At 54.0% G+C, this 17,770-nt stretch overlaps 3 protein-coding genes across 3 annotated transcripts; all 3 read right to left on the reverse strand.

Moving 5' to 3' along the window:
* Positions 1-5,076: 5,076 nt before the first annotated feature.
* Positions 5,077-5,910, reverse strand: CABS01_05439 (uncharacterized protein; the record flags this gene model as incomplete). The annotated part of the gene is made up of 1 exon (XM_060538809.1): positions 5,077-5,910. The coding sequence occupies one exon, from the start codon at positions 5,908-5,910 to the stop codon at positions 5,077-5,079; it is 834 nt and encodes a 277-aa protein (XP_060405071.1).
* A 2,108-nt stretch (positions 5,911-8,018) lies between these two features.
* Positions 8,019-9,554, reverse strand: CABS01_05440 (uncharacterized protein; the record flags this gene model as incomplete). Its single annotated transcript, XM_060538810.1, has 1 exon — positions 8,019-9,554. The coding sequence occupies one exon, from the start codon at positions 9,552-9,554 to the stop codon at positions 8,019-8,021; it is 1,536 nt and encodes a 511-aa protein (XP_060405072.1).
* Positions 9,555-12,486: 2,932 nt separating this feature from the next.
* On the reverse strand, positions 12,487-16,466 carry CABS01_05441 (uncharacterized protein; the record flags this gene model as incomplete). Its single annotated transcript, XM_060538811.1, has 7 exons — positions 12,487-13,140; positions 13,540-13,779; positions 14,060-14,230; positions 14,341-14,924; positions 14,990-15,836; positions 15,895-15,997; positions 16,057-16,466. The coding sequence occupies 7 exons, from the start codon at positions 16,464-16,466 to the stop codon at positions 12,487-12,489; spliced, it is 3,009 nt and encodes a 1,002-aa protein (XP_060405073.1).
* Between the last annotated feature and the right edge of the window lie 1,304 nt (positions 16,467-17,770).

Here is a 17,770-nt window from a genome sequence, read left to right on the forward strand (position 1 = left end):
CCGAGGGATGGGGCAAGGAGGCTAAGGTAGAGGGGCCCGGGGGGGTGAGGGTTGGCTGCCACCTGCATCGGGTCTTGGTGTAAGGTGATGTGAACAGTGAGTGATGGGCAAAGGGGCTGCGTGAGTGTGAGTGTGAGTGTGAGTGTGAGACTTGAGAGCGCGGGATGAGGAGAGGCGTGCAGTGTGAGGCGTGAGGCGCGAGGTGTGAGGCGAGGCCGAGACTGTGGAGGGCGGCTGAGGCAGCAGAATTAAACCCAGTTACGCCAGTGTGAGAGCGACCCGTATCTGTGGGTAAGTATCTTAGACTAGCAGTACGGAGAATGGCATTGGCAGCTCATCGTTTAATGCGCAGCACGGCCCCGAATGCCGGGGACCTTGCCGTATGGATGTAGGTACGGAGTATTCTTCTTTGAGCGTGAGGGATCACTTGAGGTAAGGTACGGATAGATAGGCTATGTAATGTGCACCAGTTCACCGACCGTCTGGGAGCAGAGCAATGAGCAGAGCAGTATCTGTGAACAACCAGAAGTGAGAACGGACTGAGAAGCATGGTACAGCCCCTCGGCGCCTCGCTTCCATGTCTGGCAGCAGCAGGTACCCGCTTCGGACGAAATGCCGCGAGCGAAGGAAGCAAATGTAATTTGACGACGCAAGCCAAAGTTCCTCTTCCTCTTTGGCGTCTTGGAGGAGTTGAGAGGAAATGACGATGCTTTCTGGCGCGATGGGAAATTGAAATTCCAAGACGCGGGATGGAGACCCCGATGCGGCCATGTAAGGATGCCGAGAACGAGGGCGAAGGCCAGCCAGCCAGCCAGCTACCTAGGAAGCTGAACTTCGGCTTCGCGAACAGTGAGATGAAAGAGCGGAAAGCGGACAGCAGTAGTGCAGCAGCTTAGCTGGTTGGGAAGAAAAAGGGCGGAATGGAATGGGGTGAGGGATGAGGGAGGCTTGGCTCAGCTTGGGATGCTCGAAGGATGAGAAACCCTGGCGGGACGACGTCGAGGATGGAGTGACGGAGTCTGTGGACCATGGACCGTGGGCTGTGGTCACTGGTCGCTGCCCAGGTGGTGAAAGTCGTGGGGGAGATCAAGGTTCAGGGTACAAGATCCGCGTGTACAGGGATGCTCCAAGATACGTACCGACACCGTCTTTCTCGAATCCGAATCTGAGAATCCAAACTTTGAACTTGACATCAACAACTTACTTTAGCTGTGTGACTTGTTTGCGTGCCGACTTCCATGTCAGACTTTGGCACGCCTTTATGGGTAAGGTACCCTAACCAAGACAGGCTGCCAGATCTCGTGAGATGCGTCCACCATGACCTACAGATCATGGAATTCCTTGACGGACTAGTGGACTTCCATTGCGGCTTTTGCTCACGCTGACTGAGAGGTGATGTTGGATATCATACTTATCCAATGCCTAGAGCCCCCGTCCTCAAGGGCATCCAAGGCACCGTCGGAACATTGAGGGCATGCGGGAGAGTCTAGACAGGGTACAGGCCCTTAAAACACCCTATAAGCTCATGGTAGAGGTACGTACGTACGTATTTGGGAATCCCAGGCCCACTGCGTTTTGATCATTTCTTCTGCGGCCTCGGGGTACATGCAAGTGCAACTCCACGATACTATCATCTTGGCCTCAATGCTATCAACATCTCTCTTTGAATAATGCGAGTTTTACAGCTCGCTGCCTGGCCAAGATTGCCGTACATCATGCCTGCATGCACAGCATGTTGCCTCTTTCATTTGGTGTTCGTGTTCACTTTTGTTGCCACCACTGGGCCGCCTCAAACCAACGTAAAATAAGACCAAGAGACCCCTTTTTACACAATCTTCAAACTTCAGTTCAGCTAAAAGCTGCCGGCTGAGATGATTGACAGTCGATCTTCGCCCCCATCCCCCCCCATGCGTGCCCTCACGGCCTCCCTCCGTGTCACATCAGATCTGTGATCCGCGGCTTTGACAAGCACGCGCTGTGTCTGAACAACACCCAATGTCCACCAAAAAGCGCAAGACAACGAAGCGAACCAGTCACAAATGCAAACCACTGATAAGTTACACAAAGTGAGAATACTTGAATCAGAAGGGTTGTGTCCGGCCGTGTGGCCCGACTAGTTCGGGCGTCCCGATGGTGACATTCGCCCCCCGTCCCGTCTCCATACATACTGCTGCCCATGCTTCTTGCCAAGGGTCTCCATTTTGAGTCCGCCGATCAGCCCCCTCCACCGACAGCTGCCAATCATCGCTTTTGCATCTCGGGTATCCAACTCCCCGCCATGACCTTGTCGACGGATATGATTGGGCCTTGGAGGGAATTGACTCTTTGTGGTCCAAGGTACCTAAACCAGACTCCCCATCTGTTCCACTGGTCGCGTGGAACCGCATCTCGTTCATCAATCAGGCAGCCATATAAAAATTTCCCGGTACCGCTCAACCGCCATCAAGGAAAGCGTTTCGACTGAACTTTTTTGAAGATGAGGGGGACACGGGGAGATGAAGATCCCTTGCCTTTCGTGGTGTGAAATTGCCTCAACAGCTGCAGCCCAACGTGTTTTGCAATGTGCCGAATCACCGAACGTCCCTCGATCAGCGTCTTTTTGCCCATCCCCTTCGTGATGGGAAAAGGGCAATTGCCAGGTCGCACGGAAGCTGTCAGTCGAACAAGGCTTGGAAGGCAGGCAAGGCAGGCAAGGCAGGCATTGAGGTGACACATGATGGAATCTTCGAATCTGACTTCCACGAGTGGAACCCGGTCAGCACCCAAAAGATCCAATGTACATAATCATCAATCTACGGGTACGCATGACCGGAAATATCGCACAGCATTCGTAGCTTACCTTAGCACTGCCTGGAAGGTTTATTCCAAAGTTCAAACAAGTAGGAACGAGCTTGGAAAAAACGAGTACGAACAAGCCAATTGGAAAGCTGGTGACCAAACGGAGCAGCTAGAGGAACCGCGGGCCCGGGAATACGGAGTAATCATACTGACGGCATGCCTGATTTCAACTCGGGGAATTATTACTTGTTTCCCGGGCAGCTGCCCTGATCTGCCGAATTGTCCGAGTGGTTCGTCAGTCATCACCGAGGTACGGGCATCCATAATCCATCTGCCATTCACTCATTCCAATGCTGATGTGTTCGTTACTTCGTATGCCACGAATGCTCGCTTTGACGGAGTAGTGCTAGTATTATGTAAGCCGTGCATGAGCCACACCTCTATCCCCAAGCCACGTGCTTCATTTCGCCACGTCCCACTCGGGAAGCGCCGCAAGGTGTGGCTTGGACTGCTATTTTTATTTCCCCATCCCAGAAACCCAATTTGATGGCAATGTTATGTAAGCGCACTCTCCACCAATAACGCACCCCCTCCGTCTCTGTCCCGATCCTCAACCTTAACCCCCGAGTCCGACCCCGACATCAAGCGGCCTTCTGCCTTCGAGGCTTGACTTTGTCGGCAGCCTGAACAGGATCACTTCAATCCAGGCAGAGTCCCTTCGACCCGGTTGTCGGTCTATCTTCAAGCAAGGCGAAGCGCGATGAAAGCGCGCACCGGCGGAGGAATAGACGCTGCAAGCGCGATCCTCCATCCAAGCTGGGGGCCCCCCTTTCATCCATGCACGAAGGAAGCATTGCTTCCTGAGCTCCGCCTCTCCGTCCATATATTTCAAGGTGCTACCGCGACTCAAGCTTTTTGATTTGATTTCTCTAGGAATAATCATTTGTCTTCGAGGCTCTGAATTTGGCGTGCCATACTTAATGTTGAGGAGCCGTGTTTCGCCGTTATCGTTCGCTCCGAGGACTGTGGACAGTGACTTACCTTCGTTTTCAATATGGTGCGGATGCTAGAAATACATCAAATAGTGTGACTATCTCGAAACTATGTTTCTAGATCTGAACCCCCATAAGATCAAAACAGTTATACGAGATGCGTGCGGCACAGCAGATTAAAAACAATTTCTCAAATTTACATTGGGCTTGCTCCCATATCATCACACACTGCCGTGTTAAGCCCTTTTCCGAGCCCCGACGCACTGAGACTCCTATGGAGGCTCAAGTTATGAATTTCAAGGCGTCCTTTCATCCGCCACTGTTCTTTCAAATACCGATCTTTCCCGATTCTACACATTGAGCCTGTAGTATGGTTTGAGAAGGAGACAACATTTCACCATCGACGCTCGCTCTGTACGTGCCTACGAATAACACATAAAGCATCTCGAGTTCCAAAAGGTGAAAAGTTCAAATAAGAAAAAGAGTTCACCACCGGTGTGGCTACATCTCTTGGTGTACTTGCTGGGAATCGAACTCGAACTCGTAGTCTGTCGTCGAGTAGGCTGTGGGCGTAATTTGATTGTTGACCTTCAGCCACTCCACCACCCAGCCAGTTTGAGCTGACCCGTAGACCCTGACGGACGCCTGCTGTCTGGTCACAGGAACGGAGTTGGAGGGCTTTATATTGGGCATATAGTAGGCAGTAACGGAATCTTCTAACATCTGGCTGTACCTGCCTTCGCTCCCGGCACGAGGCAAACAGGTCCAGCCAACCGATCTTCTGTCCTTATCTCATCTGCTGTTATTCGTCTCTACCTTAGTCAAGACCCAGCCGCATTCGAATCATCGTCCTTCGCTACAGTATAGGAGTTGCAAACACATATGTCATCACGCCACTTTCCCCCATGCTGAGAGGGCAAGTCCTCATTTCGAATTGATATTGCCATCAATCCGCATCCAAATAGCTAGCTATTCGAAACGCCTGTGCCCCCTAGTCAAACAAAAACCACCAATGATTTATAGCGTTAAGCCAGAACACAGATAGCCCGGGCCTTGCGATGCCATACTATATAGCCTCGACTTCTAGCCAACCTTCAACACCCGGCTCGTCTTACTCCCGCGTGAGAAATAAGAAGGTCAAAAGACCTAGGTTGCTGTCCAAGGGCCGGCCCCCGTGAGAGGCCATTACAAATGTCGCTCATTGGTTTCATGAGAAGATTTACTTCCTCTATGCGATCCTTTCTACAAGGGGTTTCCATCGAAATCAGAGCAGTGTCGTGGTCTGAATACCTTCCCAACAAACCATTTACCCGAGGGCAGCCATTACAAGACGATTGCCTCCGTTGGCACTAACAGCACCCCCGTTGACCCAGCGCCCCTCCTCGCTAGCAAGAAACCCAACAACGTACGCGATATCCTCGGGGACCCCGATCCGGTCCGCCGCCGTCGTGTCTCGGATCTGCTCGTCGAGATACCCCGCAGGCAACAAATCCTGACTATTCTTGATCGCGTCCGTCGCCGTCAGACCGACAACGACGCTGTTGAACGTCGCCTTGGTGGTCTTGCCATACGCCTCGGCGAGAGAGCGCGTGTAGCTCTGCAGGGCGGCCTTGCTGGCCCCGTACGTCATGGTGGGGTCCGAGTTGGCTTGGTACGCCAGCACGCTCGAGATGGCAATGACGCGTCCGCCGCCCTGGGAGGGCAAGTGAGGTATTACGGCGGTCGTCAGGGAGACGGGGGCGAAGACGTTGGCCTGCATGACTTGAAGGAAGACGGGGAGCGTTGTGTCCTTGATGGGCTGCACTTTGGAGTAGTCGCTCAGGACCGCGTTGTTGACGAGGATGTCGATGGAGGCGGTGGAAAGCTGCTGGAGCGTTTGGGAGACGATTTTGGGACCAAAGGTAGGGTCGAGAGCGTCTGCTTGGATGGCGATGGCGGTTTCTACCCCGAGTTCGCGACACTTGTCTAGAGTCTTTTGTGCCGCGTCAGAGTTGCTGGCGTACGTGATTGCCAACTTGGAGAGGCCTTTGCGGGCTAAGTGGAAGGCAATGGCTTGTCCGATGCCGCGAGACGCTCCGGTGACGATGGCTGTCTTGCCGGCGAGCGACCAAGGTTCTTGCGTAGCGGGAGTTGAAGACATGTTGGGCGATCTTGGAATCTTTGGTTGATGTAGTCTTGAGAATTACGAGTATGATGAATGTTAGAAAGTGATTGGTGAAACTTGAGAGAAGAGCTGTGGCATACCGGTGACGTTTATAAGAATTGCTCTTCTGGGTTCATCTTGAGGCAGCTGAAAGAGCTCGCCGTCCTGCCGTCTCCTGTGGTACACATCTTCAAACTCCGCTGTACTCGTTGCATGGCATATCATCGGAGAGAAGGTCGCCGCAGCGGAAGTTGATGTGGAGCATGCGGAGCGGCACTTGGGCATCACAAACGGCGTCGAGAAAGGAAATATCGGCCGGGGGGGCCGGGGGGCGGAAAGGGGGTCCGGGGATAAGAGGTATTAGTCGCCGAAACTCAAAAACTTTGCATACGTGCAGCACGAACCACCGGCGTAACTACTGACCGGACGAACCTCACGAACCGATGGAAAAGTCTCCGAAGTAAGGCACTTGCTTAAATAATTGCAACGACGGGGCCTCGGGTTGTTGACCGTGTCCGTCTGGGCTAGACTGAATTATACGCAAGTCTGGGAGGGGGTTGTGACCAAACTTGAATAGCGGAAACAGTGGTCAATCACTGGAGAAATCAAGATTACCTACCTGATGGACTTGGTCATCTCTCGTCCTGCCATACTTAGCAAGTTTCGCCTGTGACACGAACAAAAAGGAATTTTGGTGCTATATATGAGCGAAGACGATTCTACATTTGCGAACACCATGACTTCAACCAAAACGACAGCGGCTGATAATCCTCCGAAAACCTAAACTCCGAACAACGCTGTGGTTTATGTGCCCACCGAGGAGCTTTATTCAAGATACTGTCACAGTGCTTCATCTTTTCCTGGATTCATCTTGGTTCGTATAATAGCAAACCTCAATCGAGGGCTTATGGATGTTGAAACCCATTAAGGGCTAGCAGACTCTACCAACTAGCGTTGCCCAAACGAATCACGTTTACAAAGGGAAACAAAGACTCATAAATCGATCCAAAAAACACCTATCTGGTAACAGCCTCAATACGGGCCTCTTTTTTGGACGGAATAGATGATGGCCCCGTGGTACTGTCGCGGACAATCTCCACGAACTTTGATATGAGGGTATTATGCTGATTCGCAGGTTGGTCTGAGCTGAAGTCTGAGCTTTGGGGCCGCTCCTATCGCTGTCAACCTTCGCCTCGCCCTTGTTGGCATAAGAGGTATGCTTTCCTGGCTATACGGATGTTGTCTTGAGTTCGCCTTCGTTGTCGACGGCGTGCTAATGTCACGAGACGTTTCAGCACTCGGCGTTGGTCTAGTAGGATTAGAGAGTCCTCTCTGAGACGGTACAAGACTTTGATACAAATCCAAGGGACATGTGATGTAGGGAGAGCATAGTCAAGCCCAAGAAGTCTACCTTGATTCAACCTCGAGACAACAGAAGCATTTAATGTCACGCTTCGTATATCAAATGATCTGGCAAACAGGCAATCACGGAGAAACACGGAACACAAAAGTATCAACGAACAAAATGTATTTACGAAACAAAGCTCAAAGAAAGGCATCTTATGCCCGCCAGCGCATTTTATGCTCACCAGCACCGGGAGAAAAACGTCATACTCAAAAAAAGTATCGCGTTCAAAAAAACTCCCACCTACCCACTTTCCCCTCCCCAAATCCACGGGGAACAGGCGCCATATTTCAGGCACCTGTCCCCCTCTCATATACCAATCCCATGAATCCCCGGGGCCAGGCCGTCTTTCAGACCTGCTACCCCTCCCATATACCTAAGTTAAGTTGCCCGAAGGCCTGCCCGAAGGCCAAAAGAATGTGCCCGAAGGCGACCCAAAGAATCCTCGGGGCCAGAACCGTCTTTCAGGCCTGCGTACCCCTCCCGTATACCATCCCAAATATCCACGGGGCCAGAGCCGTCTTTCAGGCCTGCGAACCCCTCCCATATACCGGTCTTGCCCTTCCCCTTTCCCTAAGCTGTGAAATCTATCTGGTTGCTGCCTTTCGGCTGAGCAAGCGCAGAGCAAAGACGACAGAGAAGGGGTCCGAAGAAGGGAAGAGAAGAGAAGAGGATTTAAAAAAAGGCTGGTCGCATTGACTCAGCCGGTGTACCCGTAGTAGCCCACCTGGTTCCCCCAGACCCCGTTGTACTGGTACTGGCCCAAGGCCGCCGTGTAGGAGGTGGCTTGGGGGTACTGGAGGGGGTAGGTCTGGGGGAAGGCGGAGAGGGCGGGCGGAGAGGGGACCTGGGCTCCGAAGTAGCCCATCGCACCGCCGGCGAAGCCACTAACGTCCCCGCATGATGCGGAAGGAATACGCGCGGGAGCAGGGGCGGAAGCATGAGTAGCAGGAGGAGTGGCCGAGGCGGCGCGGAGGAGGGAGGCGGCGATGACGGGTATCAACTCCGGCTTCAGCTTGCCCACCAACTCGGCTATCTGTCCGGCCTGGGCCATCTCCCCTGGAGTCGCGGGTGCCATCTCCAAGGGGGGACTTGGCGGGGGAGTGACTGCTGCCGCTGCTGCCGCTGCCGGAGGGAGAGAGACGGGGGCTGCCTTCTGAGTAGGTGGCAGGGTCCAAGACGGCACGTAAGCCGGCCGGCTCTCGCGTCTGGTGCTCTTGGCTGTGCGAGGCACCTCAGCTCCGAGCGGAGTGACCGGCTGTTGCTTGGCATCCATGTCAAAGACGAAGTCGTCGAGCGCGTGACATGTGAGGCGGCCGTCCCATTCCGGGTTGTGGAGGAACCGCGGATCGCGCCAGGTGGAGTGGGCGGACTCGGCGAAGTGGTAGACCTCGACGACCCAGCCGTTGGCGAGGGCGGACTGCACGGCGGCGGGGAAGCCTCCCTCCATGTCGCCGTCGAGGTTGCCGTCGCCCGTAGCGAGGATCATGACGCCGGGGGCACCGAGGTTGTCGAGGACGGCCTTGCGCATGTGGTGCTGGACCGTCTCGTCGACCCCCTGCTCCTTCATCGCGAAGGAGCCCGCAGACGAGGAGTTGTCTGCGGGTACCCGCTGGAGGACCTTGGCGGTGTAATCACACGCCTCGGCCTCCTGCAGGTACAGGGGGACGGAGGAAGGGGAGGAGGAGGACCTGTTGTTGCCGGCCTTGTTATTACGGGAGCCGACGATCACGCCCTCCTTGACCTCTCTGCCTCGTTCGAGTATTCCCCTGAATGCGTGGAAGGAGAAGGCGGAGGTTGAGAGGCGCTGGTCCCTGGACATGCCCATGCGCTTCTTCAGGTCGTTGAAGAAGGACACGGAGATGTTGGAGCCGTCGGCGTAGATGTAGAGACCGCGGGCGCATTGCTCCGGGTAAGCCAGGGCCAAGGACTCGTCGCGAGCGCCGAAGCGCTGCTGCAGACGGGCGGCCAAGGGGAGCTGGGAGCTGGGAGGAGGTCTCTTGGCGGTCTGCTTGTTGAAGAGCCTTTCTCCCGCGTTGTCGTTGTCGGCGGCGGCGGCGGCGGACGAGTCGGAATGGTAGCCCGAGTCTGAAGAGGCCCGAGCTACCATTCCGACAGCGATGGCGGCGGCAGCGGCAGCGACGGCAGGCTTCTTGTCCTTGGGCTCGACCTTTGGCCTTTTGACCTCGGCCAAGTCCAAGGACTGGTAGTTCCGCTTGGTGCCAGTTCTGGCCATTTCTTCTGTGGTGAATATGAGAGGGAGGAGAAGAAGTGGCTGAGACTGTTTGCTTGAGGGACTCTCTGACTTGCAAAGAGGCTCAAAGCAATGTAAAGAAGAAGAGTAGACTCTGTCTGGCGAAGAGAGAATACGTGTAGATGAGGTAGAAGTCTCGTGAACTCGCAGATTCTCAAACAGCTTGCTAAAATCTCCTAGGGAAGTAGGTGGTTGTGTAGGAGATGAAGAAGATGAGTGAGATGTTCCTGCTAGGTCCGAGGACTGCAGAGAAGGGATTGGGGAGTCCATCTTATAGTGCTAGAGATGAAGACGACGACGGGAACCCTTGTGGTGTCTCTGAGCAAGTTATCTGTATCCGAATGATACTCGAAGTATGTTCGTGATAGTCAAGGTGCCGGGAACCTTCTTGGAAGCCCTTGGTGATAGTCAAGGTACCGGGAACCCTCTAGGAATCCCAAAAAGAGGATCAAGGTTGGATGTTATGACCAAGCTCCTGGGCCGTGACGGGAGGCAATTGGGTTTGGCGAGTGCGGAATCAACCGTGAAAACCGTGACACTCATCGGAGATAGCAAACTCTGCCCTGAACGACCACCTTAAGCTGGCGGTAAGTGTTGATCGAGAACCAGACCGGGTTCTCTCTAACCACAGCTCACGATAAGAGCCTCAGGTATCTGGCTCAACCTTGGCTTCAGAGTTTCGAGGAGCCGTATATGTTGACCGAACAGGTTGAGGAGAGAAGGACGGAGAATAGTTTCGATCTGATGATAGGTATGTGGCGACCCAGTTGTCGACTTAGTCTTTGGTACTGGCCTGGCTGGCCCGAGTACACTCTTGATTTCGAGGTTTGGAGGCTGCCGCAGATCTTGGGCGGCCGGGTTGCTATGGTTCCCAGGTTGCTGAAATTGCAGAGAGAAAATAAGCCGGTCGTTGTGTCGAATAGTAACGATGCTTTGTTGTCGATAGCCTCGAGTCGATTTCGGCTTGGACCCTTCAACTGACACCCAATGAAGAACCCGACGTGACCAGGTACCCCAACCAGAAGAGTAACCGAAAGCGAGGTTCAGGGGAAACAGCCAACACAGCCGTGGATGTATCGGAGCCGTCAAGTCGTAAAAGTCCTCCTACTATTCGCACGGAACGCCGACGCCACCCAAGAAGAACAAGGACGGGGCTATGCAGAATAAACACCGGGAAATTCGCGGATGGCTCGAACTAAGATGACAGAGTACAAGCACAACAAGGTAAAAAGAAAGAGAAAGCAAAGAGTTTGTGAAAACGAAATTCAAAAGGTCCTCGGTCCGACGACAAGAACGGTTCAAGACTTGATGGATGAACTCGCCACAAACGGAATGCTTTAATCAGCTAAACCCGGATAGACGAACGGTAAAGAGGAAAGTGGGTTGGGCGGATGAGCAATACGGCGAATCGGATGCGGGCGTGTGTGTCGGTTTCCTCGGGGTTTAGAGGGTGATGAAGTTTGTGAACTCGCGGTTTGAGAGAGAAATGAGAGGTGAGAGGTGAAGTCGAAAGTAAGAAGGCGCAAAGGCGGTTATGAGTAAGAGTAAGGAGAGGTGAGAGAGATGTAGTCGGAACTAAGAATCGAGAACGTCAGCGAATCATTCAATCCTAGCCGCCTTTGGGCAGAGCGAGGCTCAATTAGCGTGCTGCGCTGCATTTGCCCCTCACCACGCGAATCGGTTCGCCCAAAGGAAAGGGTCCGATCTCTGGTGGCTCAGGGTGTAAAGTGGGCGGCACACGGGCACAAACGTCCGCTCGGGTTGGATGGGCGGGACTGGGTACTTTATCCATTACTAACAGTCGAGACTCATATATCGAGGAGCAGAGTCTCAATTTCACGTCTTTTCTGAGTTTTAAAACATTATGAGAGTATTGACAATACTACAGAGATTAATGCCTCTCATTTAGTCTGATTGATGAGTTTTCATACTGAGATATCATCAGAAATAGAACATCTAAATGCTAAGCAAGTCGCTCAAGATTCAGCGGTAGAGTCACACAACCCGGCACATGACTTTGGGGGGGCGAATCAGATCTACGCTAGTACCCCCTGGTCGGGTCCAGCTCTGGCCAGTCGGGTTCGATGCACTGGAGAGCTTGCGTCTCATTGCGTGTGATTGGTGCAAAGACGTGTTTAATATGGGGCAAGGGTTCTGAGGCAAAAAACTGCCAAAGAAGCGTAGAAGGTTTCCATCCTGCCGTGACTGCGTACAGTAAGTAGCCGGAGGAACTCGGCCGGGCCGCTGTCTCGACGGCGCAGGTACAGCCCGCCAGCCATTCACAGAGCTTGGTCTACCAGATCAGCCTTTGTCTTGTTCATTTTAAGATGTCTTACTCCCTTCAAAGGCTTCGGGGTTGGAGGGTGCATGGTGATGAAGATTACCAAAATGTGTGGTTCGGCGTATCGCTGATGGATTCAGTATGATTTGGTATCAGCTACCTAGGTACTCGGATTGAATCATGGCAGAACGCACTTGGATCACTACTCATAAATAGACAACAAGTCATCATGGAATGAGACCATTCATCAACAGTTCCTGTGTAGGCATGAAATCCATCAAGGGGAATGATGGTGAAACACACCTGAAAACAACGGGATCTCTGAATACTGTTCATCTCAATTGTGCAAATTAGGTACTTGAACAGGCATCATGAATATCGTCTCATGATGCCCTGACGATGATAATCTTTTTGATACAGTGAGCCATTTCGTTTTCCCCTCAAAACTCCAAAAAGCCAATAGGTATCACAGCAGTCCGACCCGCCGAAAAAAACTCCGCTCCCTTTCTACCCAGGAGATCGAATCCTCCCTGCCTTACCCAAGGCCCGTCAATTACAAGCTTGCATCCAAGGGACAGAGAGAAGCAGGGATGGTGTCGACTAGAATACACATTGAATTGCTTGATGCTTCGATCAGTGAGCAGGCTTGGGCGTGCGCAGACTGGAGTGGACAAAGTAAATGTCCTCGAGGTAATTGGCACGCTTCGCCTCGTCGGCTCGCTCCTCCTCCTCTTCCAGCTCCTTTCTCGTCTTCTTGCGGCGCGCGGCGCGCTGCTCCTTCATGAGGCGGTCGTGGCCGTCCAGATCGCCCTCTTCGCGCATGCGCGACGTCTCCTGGGCGTGCGCCTCGACGTAGCGGACCAGGGAGTCGGCGGCCCAGTCGCGAAGCTCGTCACCCGTCTTGCCCTTGGCGGGTTCGGTGACCTTGTCGAGGGCCATCTTGACCTTCAACTCCTTCTGCTTGGCGACGGCAAAGGGCTTTGCGCGGGAGGCGCGTTCGGCCAGCCATTGCGGGTTGCTCTTAGCAAGGTAGGCGAGGCTGTGGCCCGAGTTGGCATTGTCTGGGGCGAGGCCGTGTTCGGGGCGGGCGATGGGCGGTGTGGAGTAGAAAAAGATTCTGCCGTTCTCGTCCCTGTTGTACTGGCTGCGCACCTCTTCGGGGATCTGGTCGTTGAGGGATTCGGCCAGGGTAAAAACCTCGGGAGGCCTAGGAGGGTTGTAGGCATTGGCGGGCTGCATGGCATTGGGCGTGTTGGCCATGGGGGTGCGGGCTGCAGCGGGATGAGGCTGCATTTGATGATGGTTGTAGGTCGGGCCGCCCATGGGATTTGCTGGCATCATTTGTGGATGCAATTGGTGGTGGCCGTGCTGTTGCTGGTGGTGGTGCTGCTGTGGGACCGGCGGCGCTTGGGCCTGATGGTGCTGGTGCTGTTGCTGTTGGTGCGGCGGGAGGTGGTGCTGCTGGAACTGAGGTGCTGGAGGGGGCGGGCCTTGGTGGTGGTGCTGCTGCTGAGGGTGCATGTGCTGTGGTGCGTGGTGGGGATGGTGCTGTTGCTGCTGCTGATGGTGCTGTGGGTGCTGCTGATGCTGGAACGGGCTTGGCGCAAATCCCTGCTGCTGGTACATGGGGCGGATGGGCTGCTGCGGAGAGTGAGACGCCTGGTGAGGAAGTTGGGGTAGAGGCACCGGCGTTTGATGGTTCACCGCGACTGGCGATGCCGAAGCATGCTGAGGCGTGTACTGCTGAGCATACATTGCTGGCGACGGAGACGGCGCAGCTCCCATTCCGTGCCCATAAGGCGTGGGAGGATTACCCATCGACATGTCGCTCGGCGTCTGGCGCATCGCCTGGAGAACTGAAGGCCGTCGCGCAGGCTCTTGGCTCATGGGCGGCGGAGAAGGCGTGGGCTCAGGTGGAGGAGACTCCTGTTCGATCAAAGTCAATTTTGTCAGTAACGGAGAAAACCAAATGATGACCAAGTGAAAGCCCGAAAGACAGGTTGTGAGAGATGGAAAAATAAACTAACGCGCAATAAAAAGAGTGAAAGTGAGGCTGAGTTTGAAATTTGCAGAGCAAAGGTGAAGGGTGAGGGTGAGAATGAGAATGAGAATGAGAATGAGAATGAGAATGAGAATGAGAATGAGATCAAGAGTGAGGGCAGGAGTGAAGTAAGAGGTGAAGGCACAAATTTCTGCTGCGAGGTACGTCTGATACGGGATGCAGGGTGTTGTTATCCCACCCACACGCGTCGCTCCCTTTATCAGCCTGCACTGCATAACCGAGAGGGACGACGAGAGGGTGTACTGGTGCTGGTGCTGGTGTGTTGGAGGGTTGGCAATTGTCCACCTCCTTCATCCAGGAGGCGGCACGGTAAGGCTGTATGTGTGGTATTCGTGCAGGTCGTGTGTACCGTATTCCTGCACCACACCCGTCCGGCCCAGGGCCGCTCTAATAGACCAAACGAAAGGAATAACAGCAGGGAAAACAGAATGAATCACATCCAGACTCACGTTTGATTCTCGAGGGCGCCGATGCACGGCACCAATAATGGGCGGTGCGTTTGCTGCCCCCCAGGTCGGTTTCGGGAGCTCATCCGTTTCCTTCGCATCCGCCTGCAAGAGGTGTTTGATCGGGCTGGGCACCTTCTTGAGCCGTCGCGGCTGATCAAACAGCTTCATCTCGTAATCCTTCTCCCGGACTTCGTCAGGCACGCAGCTCGTCCACGTCTTGATCTTGTTGAATTTACAAGTCGCCTCGTTGTACCGAGACTCGCACACGTACACCTCCTTATCCGCCGGCAGAGTACGCGGCCGTCCTTTATTGAACCGCGTAACGAACATGACGAAGCATCGGTCGAGCACCTCTTCGATCTGGTGGTCGCGATACTGGCCCGTCTTTGCCACCTCGTTCTCGAAAAAGTGCTTCTCGAACCTGTGCACCGTCTGCTCGGGACGGTAGTACCAGCAAGCGTTGATCCATCGCTGTCCAGCTCGGTCTTGCCAAGTTCGGAATATTTGCGCGACAATGGGTTTGGCCATGTCGTTGACATTACGAATATGCACCCAGTCGCCTACACAATATTAGCACCCCGACTCATCCTCTTCGAATAGCCTAGGGACCGGGAACAGAACTTACCCACTCGCCATGCTTGGCCGTTGTGCTGAATTTCCGACAGTGGCAGTTTGCCATCCTCGTCACGGAATTCATCGTCTGGCCTCGACTTTTCCTGCGCGACCAGCTCACGTGCTTGCCTCTGCAGCTCGACAGCGGCTTCGTAAATGTCACTGGCCTCCTCGTTGTACTCCTTTGCGTTGTTGAACATGAGGTCGATATCCTTGAGCGCATCGTCGACAGTCGAGTATTTCTTCCTCTTGGCATTTCTCTTGATGTTGTCGAGCGCAATAGGGTTGGTGATGACTTGGTAATAGTCCGGGTTCGCAAGCTTATCGGGCAGCTTCTCAAAGGGACCAATGAGCAAGTCACCGTCGTCTGACTGGAACTTGCGCAGGCCCTTGATGACGTTGTGAATACGCGCCTCGAGCGGTGTCAAGACTTTGGGAGGGCGGCCGCGCTTCTTATGTTCGTCTTCCTCCCGGGCCTCCTCAAGCTGGCGCTTGGTGAGCGAAGTTCGGCCACGCCTCCTGCTTCGTCGGCGTTTTCCGTCATCGTCGGACTCGTCGTCTTCCTCCTCTTCCTCTTCCTCCTCCTCCTCTTCTCCTTCGTCCTCTTCGGATTCGGCCTCTGGCGACGAGTCTTCTGCGGGCGGGAGCTCGCCCAAATCGGGAAGCTCTGCCTCTTCAGACTTGATCGTGCCTTTGGCAACGAGTTTCTGCAACTCCTTCTTGAAAAGATCTCGGATGACGGTGGCACTCTTAAAGATGGCCGAGGAAGGCCGATTATACACCTGCGCATTGTGACAAATCTGTGCAAGATCGCGAACAAACTCGGGGAAATCGGTGTACAGCTTCTTTTGGATCTTGTGCTACTCGGGGTCAGTTCTGTGTCGTGCCAACAAGGCTCTACGAATGGGCGGGACATACGCGAATGGTGCTGAAGGCGATGGGGTTCTCGATAATCTCGAAGTAATCTGGCAGTTGACGTTTGTTCGGGATGCGCTGGAAACTAGCCGCCCACCATTCACCGCTGCGATGACAACGAATTAGCAGCAAGATAGGCAAAGGGTGCGCCTGATCCGAACGTACTCTTCATCCTTGTAGTTGCTCACGGTTGAGCTGATGGTTTGGATGACATCCAAAAGGTCGCCAGGCTCGGATTCCACGGGGGATGCGACACCATCATCTGGATCTCCATCTGCATCAGCGTCTGCGTCAACTTCACCGTCCGCGTCTGCGTCTGCGTCTGCATCTACGTCAATGTCGCCATCTGCATCCGCTTCACCGTCCGCGTCTGCGTCGGCATCGGCGTCGGCGTCGGCATTCGCACCAGCGTCAATGTCCATTTTTTCGGATTCAGCCGGTTTCGCAGAGACAGTCGATTCGGGTTGCTTGGCTTCGGCGGTGCTGGCGTCGGGTGCGTCGGTCATTTCGACATCTTTGGTGACCTTGGCCTCGATAGACTCGCGCACTTCGGGCGCGTCGCTGCGCGTCGCCATAGTTTCGTCCAACCTCTTTGGGGAATCGCAGAACGAGGGCAGCTTAAGGAATCCTTTTCTCTCTGGTGACAATTGAAGACACAAGGATTCAAGCGAGACTCTGGACCCTCTTGATTGGCAAGGTCGAGTAGGAGAGGGGGTCGAGGGCTTCCGTCGCAAAGGTGGGATTCTACAAGTTACTACGTTTCTTTGGGGGGAGCTGAGGAATTGAAGGTTTGCGAAAGCAGTGAGGCGGGAGCTGGCCGGGGTCTTACGGGTACAAGCGGTGCTGTGAGGGGATGTTAGCAAGGAACCAGCCCGGGGCAGGCCGTGGCATCTTCCGGCTCCACCTCGGCTAACTGGAACATTGGCGGCGGGCAATTGGATGAGACTTAGATCAATGGCTTCCTTTGTACCTCAAGATGTACCTTGAGCTTCTCAACGGGTGAGAAGGAACTTGATGGTGCCATCTTTTGTACCTTCCTCTCGTCTCTTTGAATAGCTTCTTCTTTTCTCAGAGTGAGTTGAGAGAGAACTAAAGGAAAGAGTCATTGGTAAGTTGACCAAGGCTTTTCCTTGAGCTCTTATTCCTCAAAGCCTCAGAAACAGTGTTATGAGTTCGTTCCCTAAATGGGCCTCTCTGTCTCTGATCTGGCACCATGATATCCTATATCTCCGTTCTCTGCGGGACACCTAATGCCTGTCCCATGGTTTTGGAGACAGCTATCTCCAGCTCTACATCCACGCTCCTCATAGCTCGCAACATGTTGACAACGCTGCTTAGCTACCAACTCTATAAGCACTCGGTGGAGGAAAGACAAAGTGGGCGATTGCAACGTGGAACCATGAAGTCATTGTCGCTGCAGCAGCGTTTATTGGAGTAGTTCTCCACTCGGAAACAATCAAAGACAAGCACAAACCTCCAATCCCAGCACCCGGAACCGTGGACGCCGTCATCCTCTAAGTTCTCGAGTCGGACAAAGCCGCTGCCCTACCAGAGTGGTCCAGAGGCTCGGTCTGACCTAGCCCATCTTGGGTGCTTAGGTTGAAATAGCTACGCTCCAGCTGTCAAAACGCTCAGTCTCGGTTTTCCACGTCTTCCCACGGTCCAAACATCACACGACCTGTTCAAAGCAGCTTTCTAGAGCTACTTCATAAGCGGAGAAGCTTCTAGTGCATCCGAACCCTCGACAGTAGCTGTTCTACCCATACCTTACCTTAACCTTGCGGTGCCACCTCTGCAAGTCAACTCCATCGTTTTGGATCCGGCATAGCTGCAGAAGCATCCTTCCCGCCTCCTTCACCGAGGAATCTCGCCCTAGTGT

This window comes from Colletotrichum abscissum (assembly GCF_030869225.1).
Source record: "Colletotrichum abscissum strain IMI 504890 chromosome Unknown Scaffold_11.1, whole genome shotgun sequence".
Taxonomy (NCBI): Eukaryota; Fungi; Ascomycota; class Sordariomycetes; order Glomerellales; family Glomerellaceae; genus Colletotrichum; species Colletotrichum abscissum.